General features: G+C 45.7%; 3 protein-coding genes across 3 annotated transcripts; 1 reads left to right on the plus strand and 2 right to left on the minus strand.

Moving 5' to 3' along the window:
- Positions 1-9,654: 9,654 nt before the first annotated feature.
- Positions 9,655-12,337, minus strand: LACBIDRAFT_331832 (multidrug resistance-associated ABC transporter; the record flags this gene model as incomplete). Its single annotated transcript, XM_001886259.1, is given in 12 exon segments — positions 9,655-9,855; positions 9,908-9,970; positions 10,246-10,327; positions 10,376-10,692; positions 10,742-10,805; positions 10,871-10,877; positions 11,341-11,399; positions 11,436-11,618; positions 11,638-11,711; positions 11,901-12,021; positions 12,077-12,139; positions 12,234-12,337. The coding sequence occupies 12 exon segments, from the start codon at positions 12,335-12,337 to the stop codon at positions 9,655-9,657; spliced, it is 1,338 nt and encodes a 445-aa protein (XP_001886294.1).
- Positions 12,338-13,447: 1,110 nt separating this feature from the next.
- LACBIDRAFT_307675 (uncharacterized protein) lies at positions 13,448-14,686 on the minus strand (the record flags this gene model as incomplete). The annotated part of the gene is made up of 2 exons (XM_001886260.1): positions 13,448-13,947; positions 13,999-14,686. The coding sequence occupies 2 exons, from the start codon at positions 14,684-14,686 to the stop codon at positions 13,448-13,450; spliced, it is 1,188 nt and encodes a 395-aa protein (XP_001886295.1).
- Positions 14,687-15,566: 880 nt separating this feature from the next.
- LACBIDRAFT_331834 (uncharacterized protein) lies at positions 15,567-17,978 on the plus strand (the record flags this gene model as incomplete). The annotated part of the gene is made up of 8 exons (XM_001886178.1): positions 15,567-15,614; positions 15,666-15,731; positions 15,787-16,009; positions 16,066-16,190; positions 16,867-17,469; positions 17,521-17,671; positions 17,729-17,941; positions 17,974-17,978. 8 exons carry the CDS (start codon positions 15,567-15,569, stop codon positions 17,976-17,978), a joined length of 1,434 nt encoding a protein of 477 aa, XP_001886213.1.
- Between the last annotated feature and the right edge of the window lie 4,324 nt (positions 17,979-22,302).

A 22,302-nucleotide genomic window follows, 5' to 3' on the forward strand; every position in this document is an offset into this window, starting at 1 on the left:
TTCAGTTATACCCAGTGTAAATTTATTTGCTATCATGCTATACTTCAGGCATTGTTTAAAAGACATCCTGAGTCTCCATATATCAATTCAAAAGGATGCTAGCATTTTTTCTTCTTGCAGAAAAGAAGGACCAATGTTGTAGATACTTGTTTACTTCCAGAAAAACTCTGGGAATTAGCTTCTACAGACATCATGCAATGTTCATTTTGACATTTATACCTACCTTTTGTATTATACACACTACAAACAACAATAGGGAGTCATTTTACCTCATTCCAACAAATATATTGAGTAAAAAATACATAAAATGGAGAATAAGTTCAAATTTACCTTTTAGAGGAGGATATAAAATTTTCTAGCCCAGAGACTTTATGAAACTCATAACAATAGCAGGGAAATCCAGTGTTCAGAATATCTCTTCCTCAAGTTGTGAATTGCTTTCAGTAGGTTGCAGTCATTCAGAATTTCCCACTTTGTTACATCCCATTTTTGGCACTTGTCACAGTCAGCTCCCTGCCTTATCCTGAGTTTTCAATTGTTCATCCCCAGACTTGGTATATACAATCTACACCTCCTTAGCTATATTTGATACACTAGAGCTTAGTTCTAAAAATGTTTGATTCTTGTGTTATAGCACCAACTTTGTCCAAAAAATGATCAGACAATCTTTTTGCTCAGTTAGTGTATATGCTGGGGAAGCACCTCTGCCTGTTCCAATGGTATAAACACAGTACTTGACAAAGTAGAACCCTGTTTAATTTGTAAACTGACAGCAGGATATCAATGACACTGTGTGTGATGATTCTTGTATCTGCAGTACTCTGTTTGTACTCTCCTGTTGATCAGATGAAGATGTCCTAGTCCACTCTTCTCACACACCCCAAAATTTCATAAAGAGACATAAACAAAGTTGGAGAACTTCACTCATGTCTTAAAGTCAAGTAGAAAATGATACTGATGATAATGATTCTACAGAAGGTAGAGTTATCTTTACCTACTCATGCAGTGAAATTTTCTGTTTACCCTAACCAACTCTCATCTTTGGAGAAACAAAAAGAATTGCACAACTATTCAACAGTGAAATGAAAGAAATACATGGTACAATCCAAGATCATATCCATCATTTGATCAATCAGTAATTATGACAGATTGGTCATCATATGACCACATGTCTATCCATCATACCCCAACCCACAGGCAAACTTAACAGTCAGTAAATGTCATACAATGCACCCCTTACAGCTTATGCTTTAATTGTCCTGCCCCCAGCACTTTCACTTGCACTTCCTACACCTATACATTGGCTGGCAAACATCTCTGTTACACTTGCTGATATGGGTTTTGAAGTCAAGAACTAGCTGATTCTGGTAGAAATAATTCTGATATGCTTCATACCATTGTTATGACATCTACAGGAAATATGTAATTCAACCTATGCTTGCAGGAAATCAATATACACTAACTGGGAAAAAAGAATGTCTGGTCATTTTTTGGACAAAGTTGGTGCTGTAACACAAGAACCAAACATTTTCAGAACTAAGCTCTGGTGTATGAGACATAGCTAAGGAGGTGTAGATTGTACATACCAAGTCTGGGGATGAATGAATGAAAACCCAGGATAAGGCAGAGCATTCACTGTGACAACTTCCAAAAATGGGATTTGACAAAATGGGAAATTCTGAATGACTGCAACCTACTGGAAGCAATTCAAAATTTGAAGCAGAAATATTTTAAACACTCAATCTCCCTGCTATTGTCATAAGCCCCATAAAGTCTCTGAGATATAAAATTCTATAGTCTCCCCAAAAAAGTGAATTTGAATTGATTCCCCTCCTTGGACATTTGCAGTGCAAATATTGCCCAGGATTGATAGGAGAAGGTATCTATTGTCATAGTATTGTACATATACATAACTATTACTGTTCCATGATCTACATTGCCAGGAATAAAGCATTTAATGGCTAATAAAACTTCAAGAAACTGTGAAAATTAAGAGACATATAGTCAATATGGTTCCCAGAAACCCTGCTTCCAAGGGGTTACAGTTAATATGGGTATTTTGAAATGTCCATGCCAAGTGCTTCTACCTATCTCTTGAGTTTTGGGCACAGATGCTTCTCAAATGGCCCACAAAGCTCACTGAAGCATGACAGAGAGATTTCCAAATCAGGCCTAGAAAGGTCTGGGGGTCTCAGATCCTTGTATGAATAGGACCTCTGTTTATTTCCTTGGGATAGTGTTCCTAGGTATGAGAAGTGCCTTGTGAAATATTTTCAGCCCCAATTCACCAAGAAAAATGTCAAGGATTGGTCCAGGACGATTGCTCTATGCAAAATGTACTTTTCTTGGGCACTATTCAAGTTATACCCAGTGTAAATTTATTTGCTATCATATTATACTTCAGGTGTTGTTTAAAGGACATCCTGAGTCTCCATGGATTAACTCAAAAGGGTGGTAGCATTTTTTCTTCTTGCAGAAAAGAAGGACCAATGTTGTAGATACTTGTTTACTTTCAGAAAAACTCTGGAAATTAACTTCTACAGACATCATGCAATGGTCATTTTAACATTTCTACCTACCTTTTGTATTATACACACTACAAACATTAATAGGGAGTTATTTTTCCTCATTCCAACAAATATATTGAGTGAAAAATACATAAAGTGGAGAACAAGTTCAAATTTACCTTTTAGGGGAGGATATAAATTTTCTAGCCCAAAGACTTTATGAAGCTCATAACAATAGCAGGAAGATCCAGTAATCAAAATATCTCTTCCTCAAGTTGTGAATTGCTTTCAGTAGGTTGCAGTCATTCAGAATTTCCTATTTTGTCAAATCCCACTTTTGGAAGTTGTCACAGTGAATGCTCTGCCTTATCCTGAGTTCTCATTCATTCATCCCCAGACTTGGTATGTACAATCTACACCTCCTTAGCTATGTCTCATACACCAGAGCTTAGTTTTGAAAATGTTTGGTTCTTGTGTTACAGCACCAACTTTGTCCAAAGAATGACCAGACATTCTTTTTTCCCAGTTAGTGTACATACATAAGCCAGAAATAATAAACTCTGACTGCACTCACATGATCCTCTGTATTGTGTTATTTGTGTACAACCTGTCTACTAAAGTATCCAGGAATTATCCTACCATATGTGTAATGTGTTCAAGTGGAGAAATGAAATATTGGGGAGCAACATATAAGATACTTACATGGGTTGGACAAAAAAAAAAGCATTGAACAGCAAATGAAAACATGAGTACAAGATAGAAGATCAGCAAAACTGAACATAATTGAGGGAAATGCATGGAATCATTTTAGTAGGTGAATTAAGTACTACTTCCTGCAAAGTTTTTATCAAGATCTTTCTCTTTATTAAACAAATGTGTGATTTTGGATTTAAGTGTTGAAACTCTCCTTGCAAGTTGGGAAGGAAAATAGGCTGAAGGTGAAAACATCAGAGGGGGTTCAAACAATAATTACTAAAATACATACTTTTTTTCTCAGGGTCCAGGCTTGTTGTACATGGAAGAACTGCTTGAACTGAATGGTTCATAACAACATGTGTTGAATGCAAGTTTTCTTCACCAGGAACTGTGCTGGCTGCATCAAGAAGTTGAATCTCCTGGACTTCTTTGACATTTGCCATGTTGGTAACTCCATGAGGAGCTTCTGCTCCTGGAACTCTGTTCTTTGATTCCTGAACTTGGATCTCCAGTTGGTCTGCATCTGTGTACTTTCCCATACTTCTATATGTTAATGCCAGCTTTTCCATGGCTTTAATTGTGTCTGGGTGTTCCACCCCAAGAATTCTGTTTCTTATATCGATGACTTGCATGTGCAGCTTCTCTGCCTCAGAATATTTCCCCAAGTTTTGATATGTTGCTGCTAAATTTGACATGGCTTTGATTGTGTCTGGGTGTTCTTCTCCAAAAATTCTGTTTCTTGCATCCAGAACTTGCATTTCCAGCTTCTCTGCCTCAGTGTATTTTTCCTAGGTGTCTGATATGTTACTGCTAGATTTGCCATGGCTATAATTGTGTCTGGGTGTTCCACTCCAAGAATTCTTTTGCTTGCATCTAAAACTTGTATTTGCAGCTTCTCTGCCTCAGTATATCTTCCTAGGTGTTTATATGTTGCTGCTAGATTTGCCATGGCCATGATTGTGTCTGGGTGTTCTCCTCCAAGAATTTTGTTGCTTGCATCCAGAACTTGCATTTCCAGCTTCTCTGCCTCTGTATATTTTCCCTAGGTGTCTATATGTCACTGCTAGATTTGCCATGGCTATGATTGTGTCTGGGTGTTCCACTCCAAGAATTTTGTTGCTTGCATGCAGAACTTGCATTTCCAGCTTCTCTGCCTCTGTGTATTTTCCTAGGTGTCTATATTTTACTGCTAGATTTGCCATGGCTATAATTGTGTCTGGGTGTTCCACTCCAAGAATTCTGTTGCTTGCATCCAGAACTTGCATTTCCAGCTTCTCTGCCTCTGTGTATTTCCCTAGGTGTCTATATGTTACTGCTAGATTTGCCATGGCTATAATTGTGTCTGGGTGTTCCACTCCAAGAATTCTGTTGCTTGCATGCAGAACTTGCATTTCCAGCTTCTCTGCCTCTGTGTATTTTTCTAGGTGTTTATATTTTGACTGCTAGATTTGCCATGGCTCTCATTGTGTCTGGGTGTTCCACTCCAAGAATTCTGTTTCTTGCATTCAGAAGTTGCATTTCCAGCTTCTCTGCCTCTATGTATTTTTCTAGATCTTTATATTTTGATGCTAGGTTTGCCATGCCTCCTATTACACCTGGGTTTTCCACTGCAAGAATTCTGTTTCTTGCATTCAGAACTTGCATTTAGCTCCTCAGCCTCTGTGTACTTTCCTAGGTGTTATATATTACTGCTATATTTGCCATGGCTCCTATTGTCTCTGGGTGTTCTACTCCAAGAATTCTGTTTCTTGCATCCAGAACTTGCATTTCTAACTTGTCTGCCTCTGTGTATTTTCCTAGGTATTTATATGTTACTGCTAGGTTTTCCATGGCTGTGATTGTGTCTGAGTGTTCTACTCCAAGAATTCTGGTGCTTGCGTCCAAAACTTGCATTTCTACCTTCCCTGCCTCTGAGCACTCTTCTTGATCTTTAAATGTTACTGCTAGGTTTTCCATGCCTTTTATTGTGTCTGGGTGTTCCACTTCAAGAATTCTGTTCCTTGCATCCAGAACTTGCATCTTCAACTTCTCTGCCTCTGCAGTTTTTCCCAGAGAATAATATGTTGTTGCTAGATTTGCCATAGCACAGATTGTGTCTAGGTGTTCCACTCCAAGGATTTTTTTCCTTGTATCTAGCACTTGCATCTCCAGTCTTTCTGCCTCTGTGTACTTTCCCGAGTTTTGATATGTTGCTGCCAAATTTGCAATGGCATCAACTGTATCTGGGTGTTCCACTCCAAGAATTCTTTCCCTTGCATCTAGGACTTGCATCTCCAGCTCCTCTGCCTCTGTGTTTTTTCCAAGAGAATAATATGTGGCTGCTAGATTTGCCATAGCTTGGATTGTTTCTGGGTGTTCCACTCCAAGAATTCTTTTCTTTGCATCCAGGACTTGCATCTCTAGCTTCTCTGCCTCTGTGTATTTTCCCACATCCAGATTTGTTGATGCAAGACCTGTCATCGCATACATTCTATCTGAGTGTTCCACACCAAGAATATTATTCCTTGCCTCTAAAACTTGCATCTCCAGTTTATCTGCCTCTGTAGCATTTTCCCAGGTTTCGATGTGTTGCTGCTAAATTTGCCATGGCATTGATTGTATCTGGGTGTTCCACTCCAAGCATGCTTTTCCTTGCATCCAGAACTTGCTTTTCCAGCTCCTCTGCCTCTGTGTATTTTCCCAGAGAATAATATGTTGTTGCTAGATTTGCCATGGCTCGGCTTGTATCTGGGTGGTCCACACCAAGAATTATGTTCCTTGCATCCAAAACTTGGATCTCCAGCTTTTCTGCCTCTGGGTATTTTCCCAAGTTTTGATATGTTGCTGCCAAACTTGTCATGGCATCAATTGTATCTGGGTGTTCCACACCAAGAATTCTGTTCCTTTCATCCAAAACTTGAATCTCCAGTGTCTCTGCTTCTGTGTATTTTCCCAAATCCCTATAGGTTGAAGCAAGATTTGCCATAGCATAAATGGTATCTGGATGTTGAGCTCCAAGAATTCTCTTCCTTGCATCCAGAACTTTAATATCCAGTTTCTCTGCCTCTGTATACTTTCCCATATTTCGATATGTTGCTGCCAAATTTGCCATGGCATAGATTGTATCTGGGTGTTCCACTCCAAGAATTCTGTTTCTGGCATCCAGAACTTGCATTTCTAGCTTCTCTGCCTCTCTGTTTTTTCCCAGAGAATAATATGTTGCTGCTAGATTTGCCATAGCTTTGATTGTATCTGGGTGTTCCACTCCAAGAATTCTGTTGCTTTCATCCAGAACTTTGATATCCAGTTTCTCTGCCTCTGTGTATTTTCCCAAGTTTCGATATGTTGCTGCTAAATTTGCCATGGCATCAATTGTATCAGGGTGTTCCACTCCAAGAACTTTGTTTCTTGCATCCAGAACTTGTATTTCCAGCTTCTCTGCCTCTGTGTATTTTCCCAAGTCTCGATTTGTTGATGCAAGATTTGCCATAGCTCTGATTATATCTGGGTGTTCTGCTCTGAAAATTTTATGTCTTGAGTCCAAGACTTTAATCTGCAAGTTTTCTGCTTCTTTGGTGTATCCTTGAGTTTGCAAGAGAACTCCAAATTTGGCACAAGCATCATCCAAGTAACTGATAGTGTTCTGATTACTTTCTGATCTTGAACACTCCATATTTGCTCTTACATGTGTTACCAAGACCCTGTGAAATCTATATGGTTGGCTTCCATTCCATCTTAGTGAACAAGATAAAGTAGCATATGCCATTAAGCAACATCTTTCCCTCTTATCCCAAGTCATTCTATCTCTACCCCAGGCATGGACCAGTGGATGCATTGCATATACACCATCAGATGGTGATTTCTTGATCAAGGAGAAGAACAGCAATACCCGAATGCCTTCTCTGAAAAGTAAATTATCCCAAGTACCTGTCTTATTCAGGGGAAGTAGTCTCCGATCCAGCATAGAACTGGCAAGTGGCAATTTGGGGTTAGACATTTTTTCATCTTTTTCAAGTGCAGCATAAGAAAATATTTCCTCAGTAATTTCCTCATGATGCAAAAAAGGGAATAATTCCAGCAGGAGCATTGCACTATTGGCTGCATTGGCCTTATGAGAATCATCAGATTTAGCTCTTTGTTGGATTTCTTTGTATGATAGCTCCCAAGTTTCATAGACAGTTCTGTTATACTTAGATGCTCCAGTGAATTCAGAATGGGATAATAACATTTTTCGATGCTCAAAATATTGTGCAAGATAGCCTTCAATAGTGGTGGCTCCAGAAGCAATATAAGCACCAGCTTGATCAATAGCCAGAGGAAGGCAGAAGAGCTCCTTCACAATCTTAGCAGCTTCAGCTTGAAACTTCATTGAAGATGGATCCAAGCAACTGGCTTTTAGAAGCAATTCAATTGCATCATTCTCTTCCATCTCAGTTACTTCCAGAGAATTCTCAGGTGAAATCAGACTTCTTATGGTGGAGTTGCGACTAGTTATCAGAATGTTCCCCCCCCTTCCAGGTGGAAGATAAGCCTCCAGCTCAGCAGGTGATAGAACATCAGCATTGTCAAAGACCATTATATAGTTCTCTTTCAGCAAGCCAATCCAGTGCAGAGCAGATTCAGATGAGCCATCCAGTCCACTAGACTGGGCCGCAGGAAGATTACAGATACCCTTGAGTCCCTGTGTGATGGTTCTGACTGAAGAAGCATCAATCCAGAAAACAGAAGAGAAACTGAAGGCAAATAAAATTTTAGAAACGAGGGTTGGATCTCTGCCTTTGGTGATACTCACCAGTCGGACATATCCTCAACAAACTTCAAGCAAATCTGAGTCTTTCCAATACCCCCCATTCCATACAACAGAAAGAACCTTCTCTTCTGAGCTGAGTCATTTGCGTTGAAAAAATGCCTCTTCAGTTCAGTGATGACTTCTGTGCGACCTGTGAACCGATTGCTCGAATTTGGCATAAGGGGAATGACCCCATTAGACATTGTCCTATTGCCATAATTGTTGACGTGCATCTGTCCGAGATCCACATTAGTTTAGTTCACGGGAACCATTCTACTCACAGTGTGAACAGCATTGAATGTGTTGTTGCTAGCAACAAAGTGGTGAGCGCCCGCAAGAACGCTCACTTTGCTCATGTTGAAATACCGAAGGTAGAGAGGTCAAGAATGAGGGAAGGAAGGAAAGCAGAGCGCCATGATGCCAGGAGACCCCCAATCCTACCATGAGGTGAATCAGTGATCGCAGCGTGCTGCGGCATGTTTCAAAAATACTTTGAGCACGTGTCTGAGCTTTTCCTCTTTCTTGTTTTTTCGGTGGCCGAGCAGCCTTATCGGTGAGAGGGCTCGACTTTTTGCATGGCTCCTACAGAGTTCACAACAAGAGGATGACATCCGAGTCCGCTGGTGCCGAAGGTTGTGATGGGCGGTGCTTGACTCCGCATCTTCCCTGCACGGGTCCGTAACGACATCTCTCAAGAATCTACTGGAAAAGGTGTGGAATGCCACTAATACGGACGCAGGAGCCTCAGCTTTAGGTGGGTCAAGTCTCAGCCCAACCAGAAGATGTACGCGATCTACTTGTCTCTCTTTTTCATCCCGGCAAACTCTTTTCCAAGGATGAAGACGGTGCTGCGCGGTGGCTCAGCGGTGGTTCAGCGGGTCGTGCGTTATATTTCCTTTATCGAGTCCTTAATGCAATTGCGCGGTGGGAGGTCAGCGCTTCAGCTTTGGGTCTGGGAGGTCAGCTTTAGGCTCCTTGGTTCGTTTGACAGAGTGTCAAGTGAGCTCATATTCTTTTCTATAATGGCGGTAGCTAATCGCTGTTTTCGCAGATGACTCTACTTATTCAGCTGCTTTACCCTGTCCGGGCTCGTTCTTTTGCACATCCACATTCGCCCGCTCCTGAGATCCTGATCCCAAACGAATCCAACAGCCGACCTTTGCATTTCCCTTCAATTCCACACTTTGCACCAGCAATGTGACTGCACCTCTCAATCTCGACTGCTCCCCCACTACCTCTCCTTGCGCGCTGAAGCCAACTCTGTTCTTGGCTATTTCGCTGTCCTCCCAACTGATGTCGATCGTTCGGAAGGCCTTTAAAACGACACGGCCGCACGGTTCGTTTCAGTGTGTATAGCCCCGAGGGCGTGTCAAGGCGGCGTGGACGATGGATTGGTTGAGGTCCTCGCCGTTGTTCGACATCCATGGCGAATATCACGGATAAGGTTCGTCCAAACCTTTTCCGATGACGAGGGACAAAGAGAGTGGAGGTTGAGTGGATGCTGAGCTGTGGGGGCCAAATGTAGACGGAACCCGACCGACTTTCCTGCATTTCCTCTTCGTCAGAGTCGTGCTTCAGGCCTCTCAACGCGCGAGAGACGCTCGCCCCTCATGTGCTTGTTATTCCTTCACCTTTATGATCCGCCAGAAGGCATGCGATGGTTCTCTTAGCTCGATCGCAATATCAACCACCCCACCAGGAAAGAGCACCCAGCTGACATTGAAGTGGTGCAGGCTTCCACCGTGAGGACTGTGTGCAGAACGGGCAAATCGACGCCAAATAGAGCGGTGTGGCGGGAGCGGAAGTTAGTTGGGCTGTGGATGTCGATGGTGATTTTGGGTTGATAACATAAGCGTAGCCTGTACGACCGTAACGAGGAATTGTCTACAGACAGCGATGAGACGACGAAGACACGTCATTCAGTCCAAACACGTACTTGTTCAAAATCCGAGAACCCCCAGTATGCTGCGCAGTAACAGGCAAAACACTGGCCAGAGCACTGGCAAAGCCAATCGCAGAGTAGATAGGGTGGTCGATCGCGCTTGGCCATTCGATACCGGAGGTACCTTTCTTGGCGAGGATTGTTTGATATGGCGAGTATTAGTGGTATGCAAAATGTCTATCCCTGGAGGTTTCAGGCAAGTTTCAGGTTCCGCTGTTGCGAAAGATCGAAATGCGTGGAAGGATGGTGCTGTTCCGTTGGTTCCGTATCCTCCACCCAAGTCTGAGCAGAATTGTCAGTTTCTTGGTTTATTCCGACCGAATACGACTTACCTTGATCCAGAGCTTTTCACCTACTCCCAACAGCTGGATGACAACAATCAGGATGCTCAAGATCACCCAAGTCCAATATGATCTACAAGTCATCAGCAGCGCAAAAAGGGTGCATAGAAACCACACTCACGAAGCCTTGAGATAGCTCTTATACATCGACCACTTAACACTCCGTCTCACGATGCTCATCCTTGAGCAACTTGCGCGATTTCTTCGTCTCTTCGAGGGGCGACTTCGTAGTGCCATCGAAGACGTCCGATCGCCAGCAACCGCCGCTTCTTCAAGCTCTCCCTTCTTGACTTCAACAGCGGCGTCCAGCGTGATGCTTTGCGGAATACATTTGGCCCGTAAATCCTGAATTGGATCTTGAGTATCGATACGGCCGTCGAACAGCCTTACGAGTTTAGCGCCGGGGGGTACCAGCTCAACGTGGTGCGTGACGAGAACCTATGGTGGGAAATGAACAATGGAGGGTGATCGCTGATGGACAACTTACGACTGTCCGATTTGCGAGCAGAGGTCCACAGAGAAGTTTTTCGTACAAAAACCCGGACGTGTGGCTGACTTAGATGCATCGATAGGCTCGGATCAGGTTCGGTCCTGGTAGAATAGCGGGGCAACTTACAGCAGCACTAAGGGGGTCATCTATTAGAACACATTTAGTACGAGGATAGACGGCGCGAGCGGGAGCAAGCTGTGAAAATAGAATGTTATACATCTAACGTCTTGAAAAGCTCGCAAATCCTTACCTATCCTTCCGACCTCCCGACAAGCTGACACCTCTAGCCCCAATCCGTCGCATCTTCGTCCTCCAAAATCTCCAAATCAGGCTTCAGAGCGCAACACTCCACGGCGGCATTATACCGCTCATCATCAAAGGGGTATCCGCCCCAACATAATGTTTTCTTCAATAGTTTAATGCCTCAACCACGGAGATCAAGCAGCATGCGAAATCGCATGTATGTGTCCATTCTCGTCGATGCTTGATGTGTTTTAACATGATGATCTTGCCTTGTTGTAATGTCACCTCTCCAAGCAGCGCCATCTACGGGTGATTAAGACAAGGCGGGACAGTCAAGAAATACGGCGACGTACAAGAAGAGCCGATGCAGTAGGTCCATTGACGACGGACAACTGTCCCTCTGGAGACCGAACTGTAATATCATAAAGCTCGAACTTGTGTCTCCAACCTAGCCGGCAGCGATATAGAGTCGCTGGCGGCGGTTTCGACGTCACTGGTAGCCACAGTGTCAACATCTTCATTGGAGGACGATGGGTTTGGAATGTTACTTAGCGGGCTGGGGCTCGAAGCAACATTCTTGGTCTTATCCTGTTCCTCCTGTTTCATCATCGTCTCCGCCAGGGAGGTGAGGCTCCGTTGAGTATAAGTACTTCTTCAAAGAAGATACTTGATCCGTAACTTCTTCGTCGAGGTACACAGCGATACGCTCGAGCGCAACAGCAGTCTGTGTAATTGTTTGATCATTTTTTTGGTGTGATGAAGGCCGGAAGAGAGGAGCTTAACGTACCTGGAGGTTTTGGGCAATCCGTGTTGGAATGACGTTCAGGGGAGTTCAATCATCCCAAAAAGTGCAATAGACTAGAACCAAAACCAATCAGCAATTGTACCGTATAGGTGAAATGAGAGAGCCCACCGAAACGCAACACCAATGGTCAACTCGCCTCCCTGCATAATAAACACGAAGAACGAGACAATGGACACCAAAGTAGGGGCACACGTCCAAAAGAGGTAAAACATGACGGAATTGACGCGAGCTGGGAAGAGAGAACATTGTCAATGATGATAAGTAGAAGTACCAGGCGTACTTACTTGAGGAAGAAGGGGCCTGCATAGTTGATTACTGCGGTTACAAAAGTTAATGAGAAATCGAGGCTGGCGCAAGGTTAGCAGCGAAATTTTAAGGAGAGAAGGGCAGCGTACATCAAGTCAAGCGATTGGCACTTTGACCCAGAAAAAGGTGACCCACCCAAGGGGAGGAGGATATGGGATGGAGAACACGGTGTGGTCGTAAATCAACCCGCCAATTTGGAGAACGGAAGAGCCGAGGAAGAGGAGGTAGATGGTGAACATGTCATATGGTGGTGTAGCCGTCGGACGGGCAATGGGTCGTATGACGAGGCGATAAGGAAGGGAAGGACACCACCTTGAAGGTCTTTGTACAGGTTGAACGACCCATGCGCAATCCAGCAAAACGATTCCGTGATACCGACGAACACGCACACGAGCGTGCGCCAAAGTGGGACCGATTCCTCGACCAACTCCCCGTCTTTCTCCTTAACTTCTACATCCAATGCCTCTGCCTCATGCAGGGTTGCCGCCTAATGGCCAAAAATGTTGTTGATAAATGGCAGGGTAAGATAGCGATTGAGACTGACCGTTGTCCTTGAATGGATGAGCTAAAGCGAGTGGGAGAGGGATGACTAGTAAGAGGATGGGGAAAGGTGTGGCAAATTGCTGTCTTGATAGCAGTAGTGAATTTAAAGTGTCAGTGGAACAAGGGAATCGAACAAAGACTTCATCTTTGTTCACGAACACGTTCGCCGAACGGCGAACGCGCCCCACGGTCATGTGTCCATCCTTCCCAGGCACTTCTTCGTCGCGTCCTCGTCACCAATGGCATGGGCACCCTTCAATAAAACTTATTGTTACATGGTAGGGCCTTATTATTCTATTCAACAGTTAGTAGATTATTCCCTTTATGTAATCAAAATTTCCACCTCTTGATAGATCTTCACGAGGTGCATCCATTGCAGAAAACCATGAAATTCCTCTGTATAAGTACATGGTGAGCTGATTATAAACATGTTGTAAACATGGGTAGAGTTGTCGCGTCGGCCAGTGGAGTGTAGGTAGTCTTGTCGCTGTGATACTTTGGTAGATCAACAGGGCGCGCAGCCGTCGCGTTGACCGACCAAGCAGGGTGTGGGAAAGCGACATCTTAATTGAGCAAATGTTCGCCCATTCGTGTTCACGTTCAGCGTTCACGTTCGCAGTTCGTGAACACATATCCTTGTGGATGAGATTTCCTATTTCGATCGATAACCTCTTAGGATGACACTACCTTGCGAGCAGGTAGTTACATCTACTTAGGTATAATCGCCAACGATTCCGTGTTCAACAATATGGACAAGTATGATACTACCGGCATTGTAGCATGTCAAATGAACCCTGTATTGTATTTCACAGAAGATCCGACTCCAAGTATCTTTGTATTTCCGGGTCGGTCTCCCGCTGAAGATGCGTGATTGTTCTCACAGAGAAATCAAACTTCACATGACTTTTTAGCCAGGTGAATTGTGAATCTCCAATTTTCTCTAGCTCCTCCTTCAATGCCTTCCGATGACGTTCCCCTAATTGACGTTCCTCAAGTTCCTCGGCGCGAAAAAATAAATCGTCAACCCAGACAATAATTTTGAGGGATACACGGTGAAGGGATTGAAAGGCGGACCGCGATAGGACATCATCAAGTCTCCCCCATATCGCATCGGTTCGGCAAGAGGTGTAGCACTGGACATAGGCATGGATTAACAATTCTTCAAGTACATTGTCTGCCGACATCTCGGATAGCACATCTGGAAGACCAAGCAGTGGATCCTGTGATTCGTTCCCAATTTCGAAGAGAGGTACTAAGGTTTTCAATGAGCGACACGCCGCCAAAGACGAGGGGACCTCTCTGTCGACTGAAATAAAAATTCAGTTGAGAATGACTTCGATGATTGATTAGAATTTACCTTCGCATTGAAGATATTTTAAGTTTGGTGAGACTTTCATCACCTCTTTGAATGCGGCAACCTCGTCCGCAAGGCACAGGCTGATGCTATTCAGTGAATGTAGACTTGAAAAGTCTACGGCGGGGGAATCCGTTGATGTTCTGTCGCGTACGAGGGCCCGAATACTGGAAAGTGGGGTGAGGCCAAAGTCGAAGGACTTTATGCGGGTTACGATATTAGGGGGAGTATTTTTGCGCTCGTGGAACTTGCTTTTACGGAATTTGGCTTTGTGTATCGATAGCGTTGTGCATCTAGCGGCACTTAATAGAGTGGCTGGTAAGTTCTTGAAATTTAAAATGGTGAGCTCTTCCAAGGTAGGGTGGCGGATGACATGCTGTAAGGCAGCCTGCAACTCCGTTGGTAGTTCATCCCAATCCGCAGCAGCGAAATTGAACAGATTGGAACCCAATATCAAGGATTTGACGTTAACGTGGGAGGTCAGGCGCAGGCGCCGGGGAAGGTCATTATCCATGAAAGAAGACCAGTCCACATTGAAGTGGAATATGCCCTCGCCCAAATCTGTTTCCTCTCCTCTGAATGTTTCAAAAGGGATGGGCAAAGCAGTGGTTTTCCTGGACCTTTTCGCTTTAAGAATCGATGAGGAGCAGATGTTTCTTCGAAGATGGAAAAAAGGTCGACGCAAGCTCATGTTGTACGTTGGTGAAGGATGGGAAGGTTTCAGGTGGTGGGTGAAGATCGCGTGACGGTTGTCACTGATGATGCGGATTTGGCTGGTTCATCCGATTTCGAGATGAGGTCTTGTTTCCATTTCACCTTCCTATTCGTTGATCAACGACACGCTGAAGTTCCTACCCGCCACTTCGCTGCCACTGTTAAACCGGCCAACGCCTCCACGTCACAAGAAGTGCCAGTAGAATGCGGCCGACTCGTTAACTCTTCTGGTTTCTCAAAGCTTGGCACCATCTCGATCCCTATCCACCTGTCTTTCAACATCTACAACTCTAGAGCACCTTGTCGACTGCCTCCATCCATTTCTATGGTGTTCCGAAGATCTCGGCCTAGGTCTGCGACTAACGTCCCTCTTGTGGCATTGTGGACAGGCAGTGTCCTCCCCGATTTTCAAAGAACAATTTTACTACAAGAACTCGCTTACGACGCAGTCAACGCAGCCACAGGACAGACCACAAAATAGAGTTAGAACTAGTGGAGTATCTCTTGACAATTTACTGAACGACGGAGCTTTCCAGTGATGCAGCGCCTTCGAACCAGTGGGTGGAGTTACGAAGTTGTGCCTTCAAGATTACCACCTCTGACTCACGACATCTTCTCAAGACTTCGGGCAATTTCCAACATATGCTGAACAATGTCAACCGGTGCCGTTTGATGCGATGACTTGAATAGGTTCCACAGATGCCGTGTGACTCGAAATGATGATTGAGACCTTATTTATATCCTAGTGAGTACACGGACAGATTTTCAAGCGGCCTCACTTGGGCAGTCGGGAATCTCTCCCTTTTTCCACTCAAACACATCTTCGAGGAAACCAAACAAGCGTTACCTTCACCACGATGACGCGATCCAAGGCCACTCTCTCTCCCCGTGATGCTTTCACAAAGGTGGGGCTGCTTTCCTCTATGGTATTGCTCATCATAAGATTTTGAACTTAGACTATGCGCGCGAGGGCCCAGTTCGAGTGCACCAACTTCCGAGTGGCCATGCTCAACGCAACCAAGGTATTATATTCCTTCAAGTCATTTCTCCTGCACAACCACTCACCTTGACATGTAGGCTGAGAAGACCACCACGTCCCGCCGGAACCCCGGTCGCATGGACGGCATGACATGGAACAGCGATGCTTTCATCTGTGAGGTTGACGACGGCGATACGACACCCGAATTTACTGAGATTTGGGAGGTGTATGTGCCGTCCGACTTTGACGACACGCCATCTCGCAATGTGCAACCTTTAACAATTTCTCTTCTGGATATCGCGCGGCCCGCCAAGGCCAAGGGTAACACCAATTTCAATCTTTCAACGTTCCAATGCTTACATCCTGCCTGATTCTAGGCGTGGCCAAGGACTTTGAGGTCGTCCAAGGGGTAAAGCGCGTGATAGCGCTGGAAGAGTCAGAGATCGATCCCACTGAACAGTGGGAGGACGACTGGGAGGATCTGTATGACGATGACGTACAGGTGCGCGAGCGCAAGTCGTACTCAGCCGTCCTTCGGGGCAACGAGGGATGAAGAAGGATTGAACGGGGTGTCGAGGTGACTAGGAGATCCCCATTATTGATGGGTTGAATGTTAACTGGGTCAAAATTGGCTCGAACGCACTGCGAAGACGTCTGCAAAGATTGGTGGTTTTTGAATTTTGGGGTCAAGTGCTCCGTGGGTGCTCCGCGCACTGTCTTGTCGATTTCCCTTACTTTGCCAGGAATTTTTGCATGTATTATAGTGTATACCATGCGACCGTTTACAATTCACGATTGGATTTGTTATACTTATATCTCGGAGGCACAATACCTTGAGGCGATGGCCAAGCGATGGCATCAACCGAAATCCGAGTTTATCGGACTTACACTCTCCACTCAAAACCAACTTGCTCGTCGCCCTCAGCGTCGTTGGATTCTAAACGTGTCCAATCTCTCGTAACTTCATGAGCGTATGTAGTTCCGGGTGATGTGGGTGAGGTAACGCGGACGTGTACATCCAACTCCGAGGTGAGCCTCATTTTTCCATTTTACCTTTCAATTCGTTGATCAACGACAGCTCAAGGTCCTGCCCGCCGGTTTGCTGCCACTGCTAAACCAGCCAACGCCTCCACGTCACAAGAACTACCAGCAGAATGTGGCTGAATCAGCTATCAAAGTTCGCTCTTTTGGCTGCTCAATACTTGGTACCATCCCGATCAACTTCCACCTGTCTTTCAACATCCACCACTCTAGAGCACCTTGTCGACTGCTTCCATCCTTTCACAGTTCCGGAAAGAAAATACCCCGACTACCCATCCTACGACGCAGCACAGCCAAACGCTACTCAACGACAAGCGTGGTCAGACGTCATAACAGCAGTCTTAAACGTGGACGGAAACTGCTCTTCAATCTTTATACCTCCCTCTATCAACACAATAATATCCGTCGCGCCATTCACCGACTCGTCCGGCACCGCTTTTTGCGTACTCTACGAATCTAGTGTCGAATCGGGACATTACGCGAAAGGATGGGGCCTCTTCGTCGTTCCCGAACTACGTGCGGACGTTTCACGTTCTATCCATTTCTCCGCTCCACATCCAGGATGGCCCGGTGGAGACGGGGACACCCCACAGCAAGCAGCTTCCTTGTTCAAGGCGACGGGCGCGAAGAGCCTGCTCATCACTGGGAGGAAGCGGACGGCTTCAATATTGCCTTCTGACTGCGTTACTTCTAGTCAAGGTGGTCAGCATTACTATATGACGGATCCTACTCATAGCATCGTGCGTATGAAGTTGAAATTACGAAATCACAGTACTGAAATATTTCATCAGCGCGAACCGTTCTTCGATGCAAATTTGGCCATCATAGGGTGGCAGAACGAGAATGGGGGTTGCCCTGCTACGTCGTGTGCTTTCATTCAAATGCATGGGAAAGCGAGAACAACTTGCGCCTCGGAACAAGTGTTCCTATCCGCTGGTCTGGGTAAGTTATACCGTACAGGCTGCTTTTTCTTCCTCGAGTTCATTACCTATCACGCAGGACGTGGCAAGGCGTCCGTTGCATGGTACACCGACGACGTCGATCGTCCCGTCAAGCGTTTGAAGACACAACTCATACGATCCTTTCCTCATTGGAACATATCTCTTCCTTCGGACGACAGTTGCCTCCTTACAGCGACAAAGAATGTTGTAGGGAGGTACCTCAACAACGTTGACCCTTCACATGTATGCGATCAGGGGGCCACTGCACAAGGTGCATCAGGCAAGTTCATTCATATTGAAAAGGCTGAAGTTTCAAAGGACCCGGGAAACTATGCTCCATGGGCGGCCGCTTTAAGGGAAGCGTTCGGGGCTACAGATAGTGCCATTAAAGCTGCTGAACCAAATTGAAAGCTGCGTGTTGATACCGGTACATTGCATTACGCAGCAGATCTATTGAACATATAGCTAGACTTCGGATGTAAATGAGAGTGAATAGATCATATCATTGGTGCTCAGCCTTGGCCTTCGCAGCCGCCTCCAACTCGCTGAAAGATCCACTCTTCAAGCACATGCCGCGGAAGATTCCATCCTCCTTTCGTATAAGATTCCACGGAGAATCAGACTCGACGATCTGTAGAGCAAATCTGAGCTGATGTACTGCAAGTCCGCATCATGCACTTACATGTCCCTTGTCCAAAACAATGAGGCGGTCATAATCGATAACGGTGCGGAGACGGTGGGCCACTGGAATTGGGTCAGATAGAACAAAGAATGGAGGTAGTGGGGGGGCTCGCCTGTCAGTAGAAGGGAGTCGTTAAACTCTTCGCGAATGGTAGCCTGGATCTTCGCATCGGTTGCGAAATCAATACTACTCGTAGCTTCATCCAAAACGATGATTGACGAGCGCCGCAGTAAGGCGCGGGCCATGGCGATAAGTTGCCGTTGACCTTGGGAGAAATTAGTTCCCCCAGCCGAAACTTTGGTGTCCAGCGTGACAGTAGTTTTCGAGTCTACTTCGGTCGCAGTAGACACGGAGCCGACTATACTCTCTCTTTCGACATCGCGGATAGACGCTGGCCGGGAAGAGGCACGAGAAGAAGAGGCGGATGTTTCCCGCGAAATTTGTTGAGGGCTGTCCGTAATCATTTGGACACGGCGGAGGACGTCCAGACATTCACTATCGGTGTGTTCGCCTAAACAAGGAGATTTAGCAAAAGAAAGACGCCATTACCATAGACGTACCAAACGGATCAAGATTGTCTCGAAGAGTGCCCGAGAACAACGTAGCGTCTTGGGGTATGAAAGTCTGTGATGATAGTTAGATGCTGGTAAGAATTTACCGAAACCGTGTGCCTACCAATCTCGAACGGAGATCATGAATACCAATTGTAGATATATCAATTCCATCAATGATAATACGGCCACTGGAAGGGTCGGCCTGAAAGGCGACTAAGCGACTATGTTGGAGGCGTAGTATCAAGAAACTTACGAATCTGAGGATACTCATTGCCAAGGTCGACTTTCCGCTTCCTATCAACGCAAACATCAGATTACGTCCGGATTAAGATAAGGCAAAACAAACCAGTACGACCCAGGAGACCAACACTCTCACCCGCCTTCAAGGTGAAGGAAACATCGTGAAGCACGGCAGGGAGATCCGAAGCATACTTGACTTCGAGATTCTCAACCCGAATAAGGGCGTCGTTGTTGGAACTTGAAGGCCAGTACGCAGGAACGCGGTTAGACTCGATTACTGCGGGTGGCTCTTGAGGAAGGTCCAGACTAAATGACGGTCTTGGATTAGAGGTCGTCGATGAGCGCAGAAAGAATAGCTCACTATTCGACAACACGTTCAACGGAGCTGAGAAGACTCGAATTAACGTCGTCACATCGAGGGACTTACTTGAGATCCAGTTCCAGAGCTGTAAAAGCGAGGGTTATCAAAAAGTCGAAGAAACGACCAAAAGGAATGCCTCACCAGTCCAGAATCGACATGCCCAATAAACTAGAAAGAGTTCAGAGCCGTGGTCGTACATACTAGAAGCAACTCTCACCTGAAGATGTGAAAGCCATGGCACTCGTTATACAAAGACCAGCAAGGCCAGCCCCATCGGTGAGCGTGGCGATCGAGAACAAGGTTGACACCAGGACAGCAACGGCTCCCAGGGCATCGAAGTTCAGCAAGAGCCAGCGATTGGTCATCCAAAAGGTGTACCACATCTGCATACAATAAGAAGGTTAGTTTGCTTCAAGGTTAGCCCGAGAGAATGCAAGCTAACCTTTGTAGTTGTGTCAATCCTCTTGTGGAGGTTGTTAAGGAACCGCCGCTCTGCAGAGAAAGCTCTGACGGTGACGATACCCTCCAACAACTCCCCAAAATCGGAAAAGATGGGAGATCGGGTGTTGGATTCCATTCGTCGCAAATCACGACCGGTATTCAAGTAACTTATCGCTAGCTCGCGATATGCAAAGCCGATGAAGAAAGCTGGGATCAAAAAGTACGGGAATACCACGCTGATAAGAACATCAGTTCAAGATCTTGTTGCTGAAAGGGGACTTACGCGACGGTGATGATGGCGGCGAAGAAACTGGCAAGGGAAGAGTTCACAGCTTGTAGCGAACCAGCTAGAGAGGAGTCGATGGTCTCAATGTCCTGTAATGAACAGGATCAATGAGGGCGAAGGTCAAAGAGGGGAAAGGACATACCTTTCCGAAACGATTGAGCATCCGTCCTAAAGACAAATGAGCGTCAATCACCAAAAAGATGGGTAATGTCACCAACCTTGGGGAGTGGTATCATGAAACCTAAACGTAGCCCGTACGACCGTAACAAGGAGTTGCCTACAGAACAGCAATGAGACGATGACGACACATCATTGAGTCAAAACACATACTTGAACAGAATCCGAGAAGCCCTCAATGCCCCGGTATACTGCGCAGTAACGGACAAAACACTAGCCAGAGCACTAGCAAACCCAATCGCAGAGTAGACGCCAATGTAAAACAAAGGATGCTCGACCGCGCTAGGCCATTCGATCCCAAAGATACCCTTCTCGACGAGCATAGTTTGGTATGGCGAGTACTGGTGATACGTGAAATGTCCATCCATAGGCATTTCGTGTTCCGCCGTTGCGAAGGATCGATAAGCGTAGAAAGACGGTGCCGTTCCGTTGTTTCCATACGCTTCACCCCAAGTCTAAGGGCAGAATTATCAGTTTCTTCGTTGACCTCTAGCGAAGACGACCTACCTTGATCCAAAGCTTTTCACCAACGCCCAAAAGCTGAATAACAACAATCAAGACACTCAAAATCACCCAAGTCCAGTACGATCTACAAATAACCCATCAGCCACGCAAAAAAGGGTTCATACAAAACCACACGTACGAAGCCTTGAGATAGCTCTTATATATCGACCACTTAACACCCCCCGTCTCGCGATGCTCATCCTTGACCAACTTACGCGGTTTCTTCGTCGGCTCTTCAAGTGGTGACTTCAAAGCAACATCCAGATCATCACCAGCTACAACCACCGCTTCCTCAAGCTCTTCCTTCTTTACTTCAACAGCGGCGTCCAGCGTGATATTCTGCAGGACACCTTGCGCCTGTAACTCCTGAATGGGACCTTAAGTATCAATACGCCCGTCAAGCATTCTGACGAGGTAGTTGGCGCCGGGAAGGACTAGTTCGACGTGGTGCGTGACGAGGACCTAGTATGGTGGGGGAATGAACAATAGAGGGTGAGTTTTAATGGACAGACTTACAACTGTCCGGTTTGCAAGCAGAGGTCCACAAAGAAGTTTTTCGTACAAAAACCTGGACGTGTGGCTGTCCTAAATTCACGATTAGGTTCAGTCCTGGTAGACTAACGGGGGGACTTACAACAGCACTGAGTGGATCATCCAACAGCACATATTTCGTCCGAGCATAAACCGCCCGAGCGAGCGCAACCCTGCGTAAAAAAAAAGCCATCAAGTCATCACCTCCAAACAGCACTCACAAACCCTCACACACCTAGCTTTCTGACCCCCGACAAACTAACACCCCTCGCCCCAATCTCCGTCTTATCCCCATCCTCCAAAATCTCTAAATTAGGTTTAAGAGCACAACATTCCACAACGGCATCATACCGCTCTTCATCAAGCGGATATCCAAACAAAATGTTCTCTTTGATAGATTGATGCCTCAACCACGGAGACTGAGCAGCGTACGAAATGGCATGCATGTACCCGTTTTCGTCGATCCGTGATGTGTTCTTGGACATGATGATCTTGCCTTGTTGGAGCGTCACTTCTCCCAGCAATGCCATCTACGTACACCAAACGAGGGATCAAGTAAGACGAGGCGGACAGGAAGAGGAAGGAATAGGACAACGTACAAGAAGGGCCGTTTTTCCAGAGGCAGTAGGTCCAGTGACGACGGATAGTTGTCCCTCCGGAAACCGAACCGTAACATCCCGAAGCTCAAACGTGTGATCAGCCTCCAACCCAGCCAACAGCGATCCAGAATCGCTGGCGGCGGTTTCGACGTCCGCAGTTTCAACGTCGTTGTCATTGTCATTGGAGGAGGATATTGGGCTTGGGGGGCTCAAAACCCCATTCTTCTTCGTCGTCTTATCGAGTTTCTGTTCCTGTT

Source organism: Laccaria bicolor, genomic scaffold (assembly GCF_000143565.1).
Source record: "Laccaria bicolor S238N-H82 LACBIscaffold_36 genomic scaffold, whole genome shotgun sequence".
Classification (NCBI taxonomy): Eukaryota; Fungi; Basidiomycota; class Agaricomycetes; order Agaricales; family Hydnangiaceae; genus Laccaria; species Laccaria bicolor.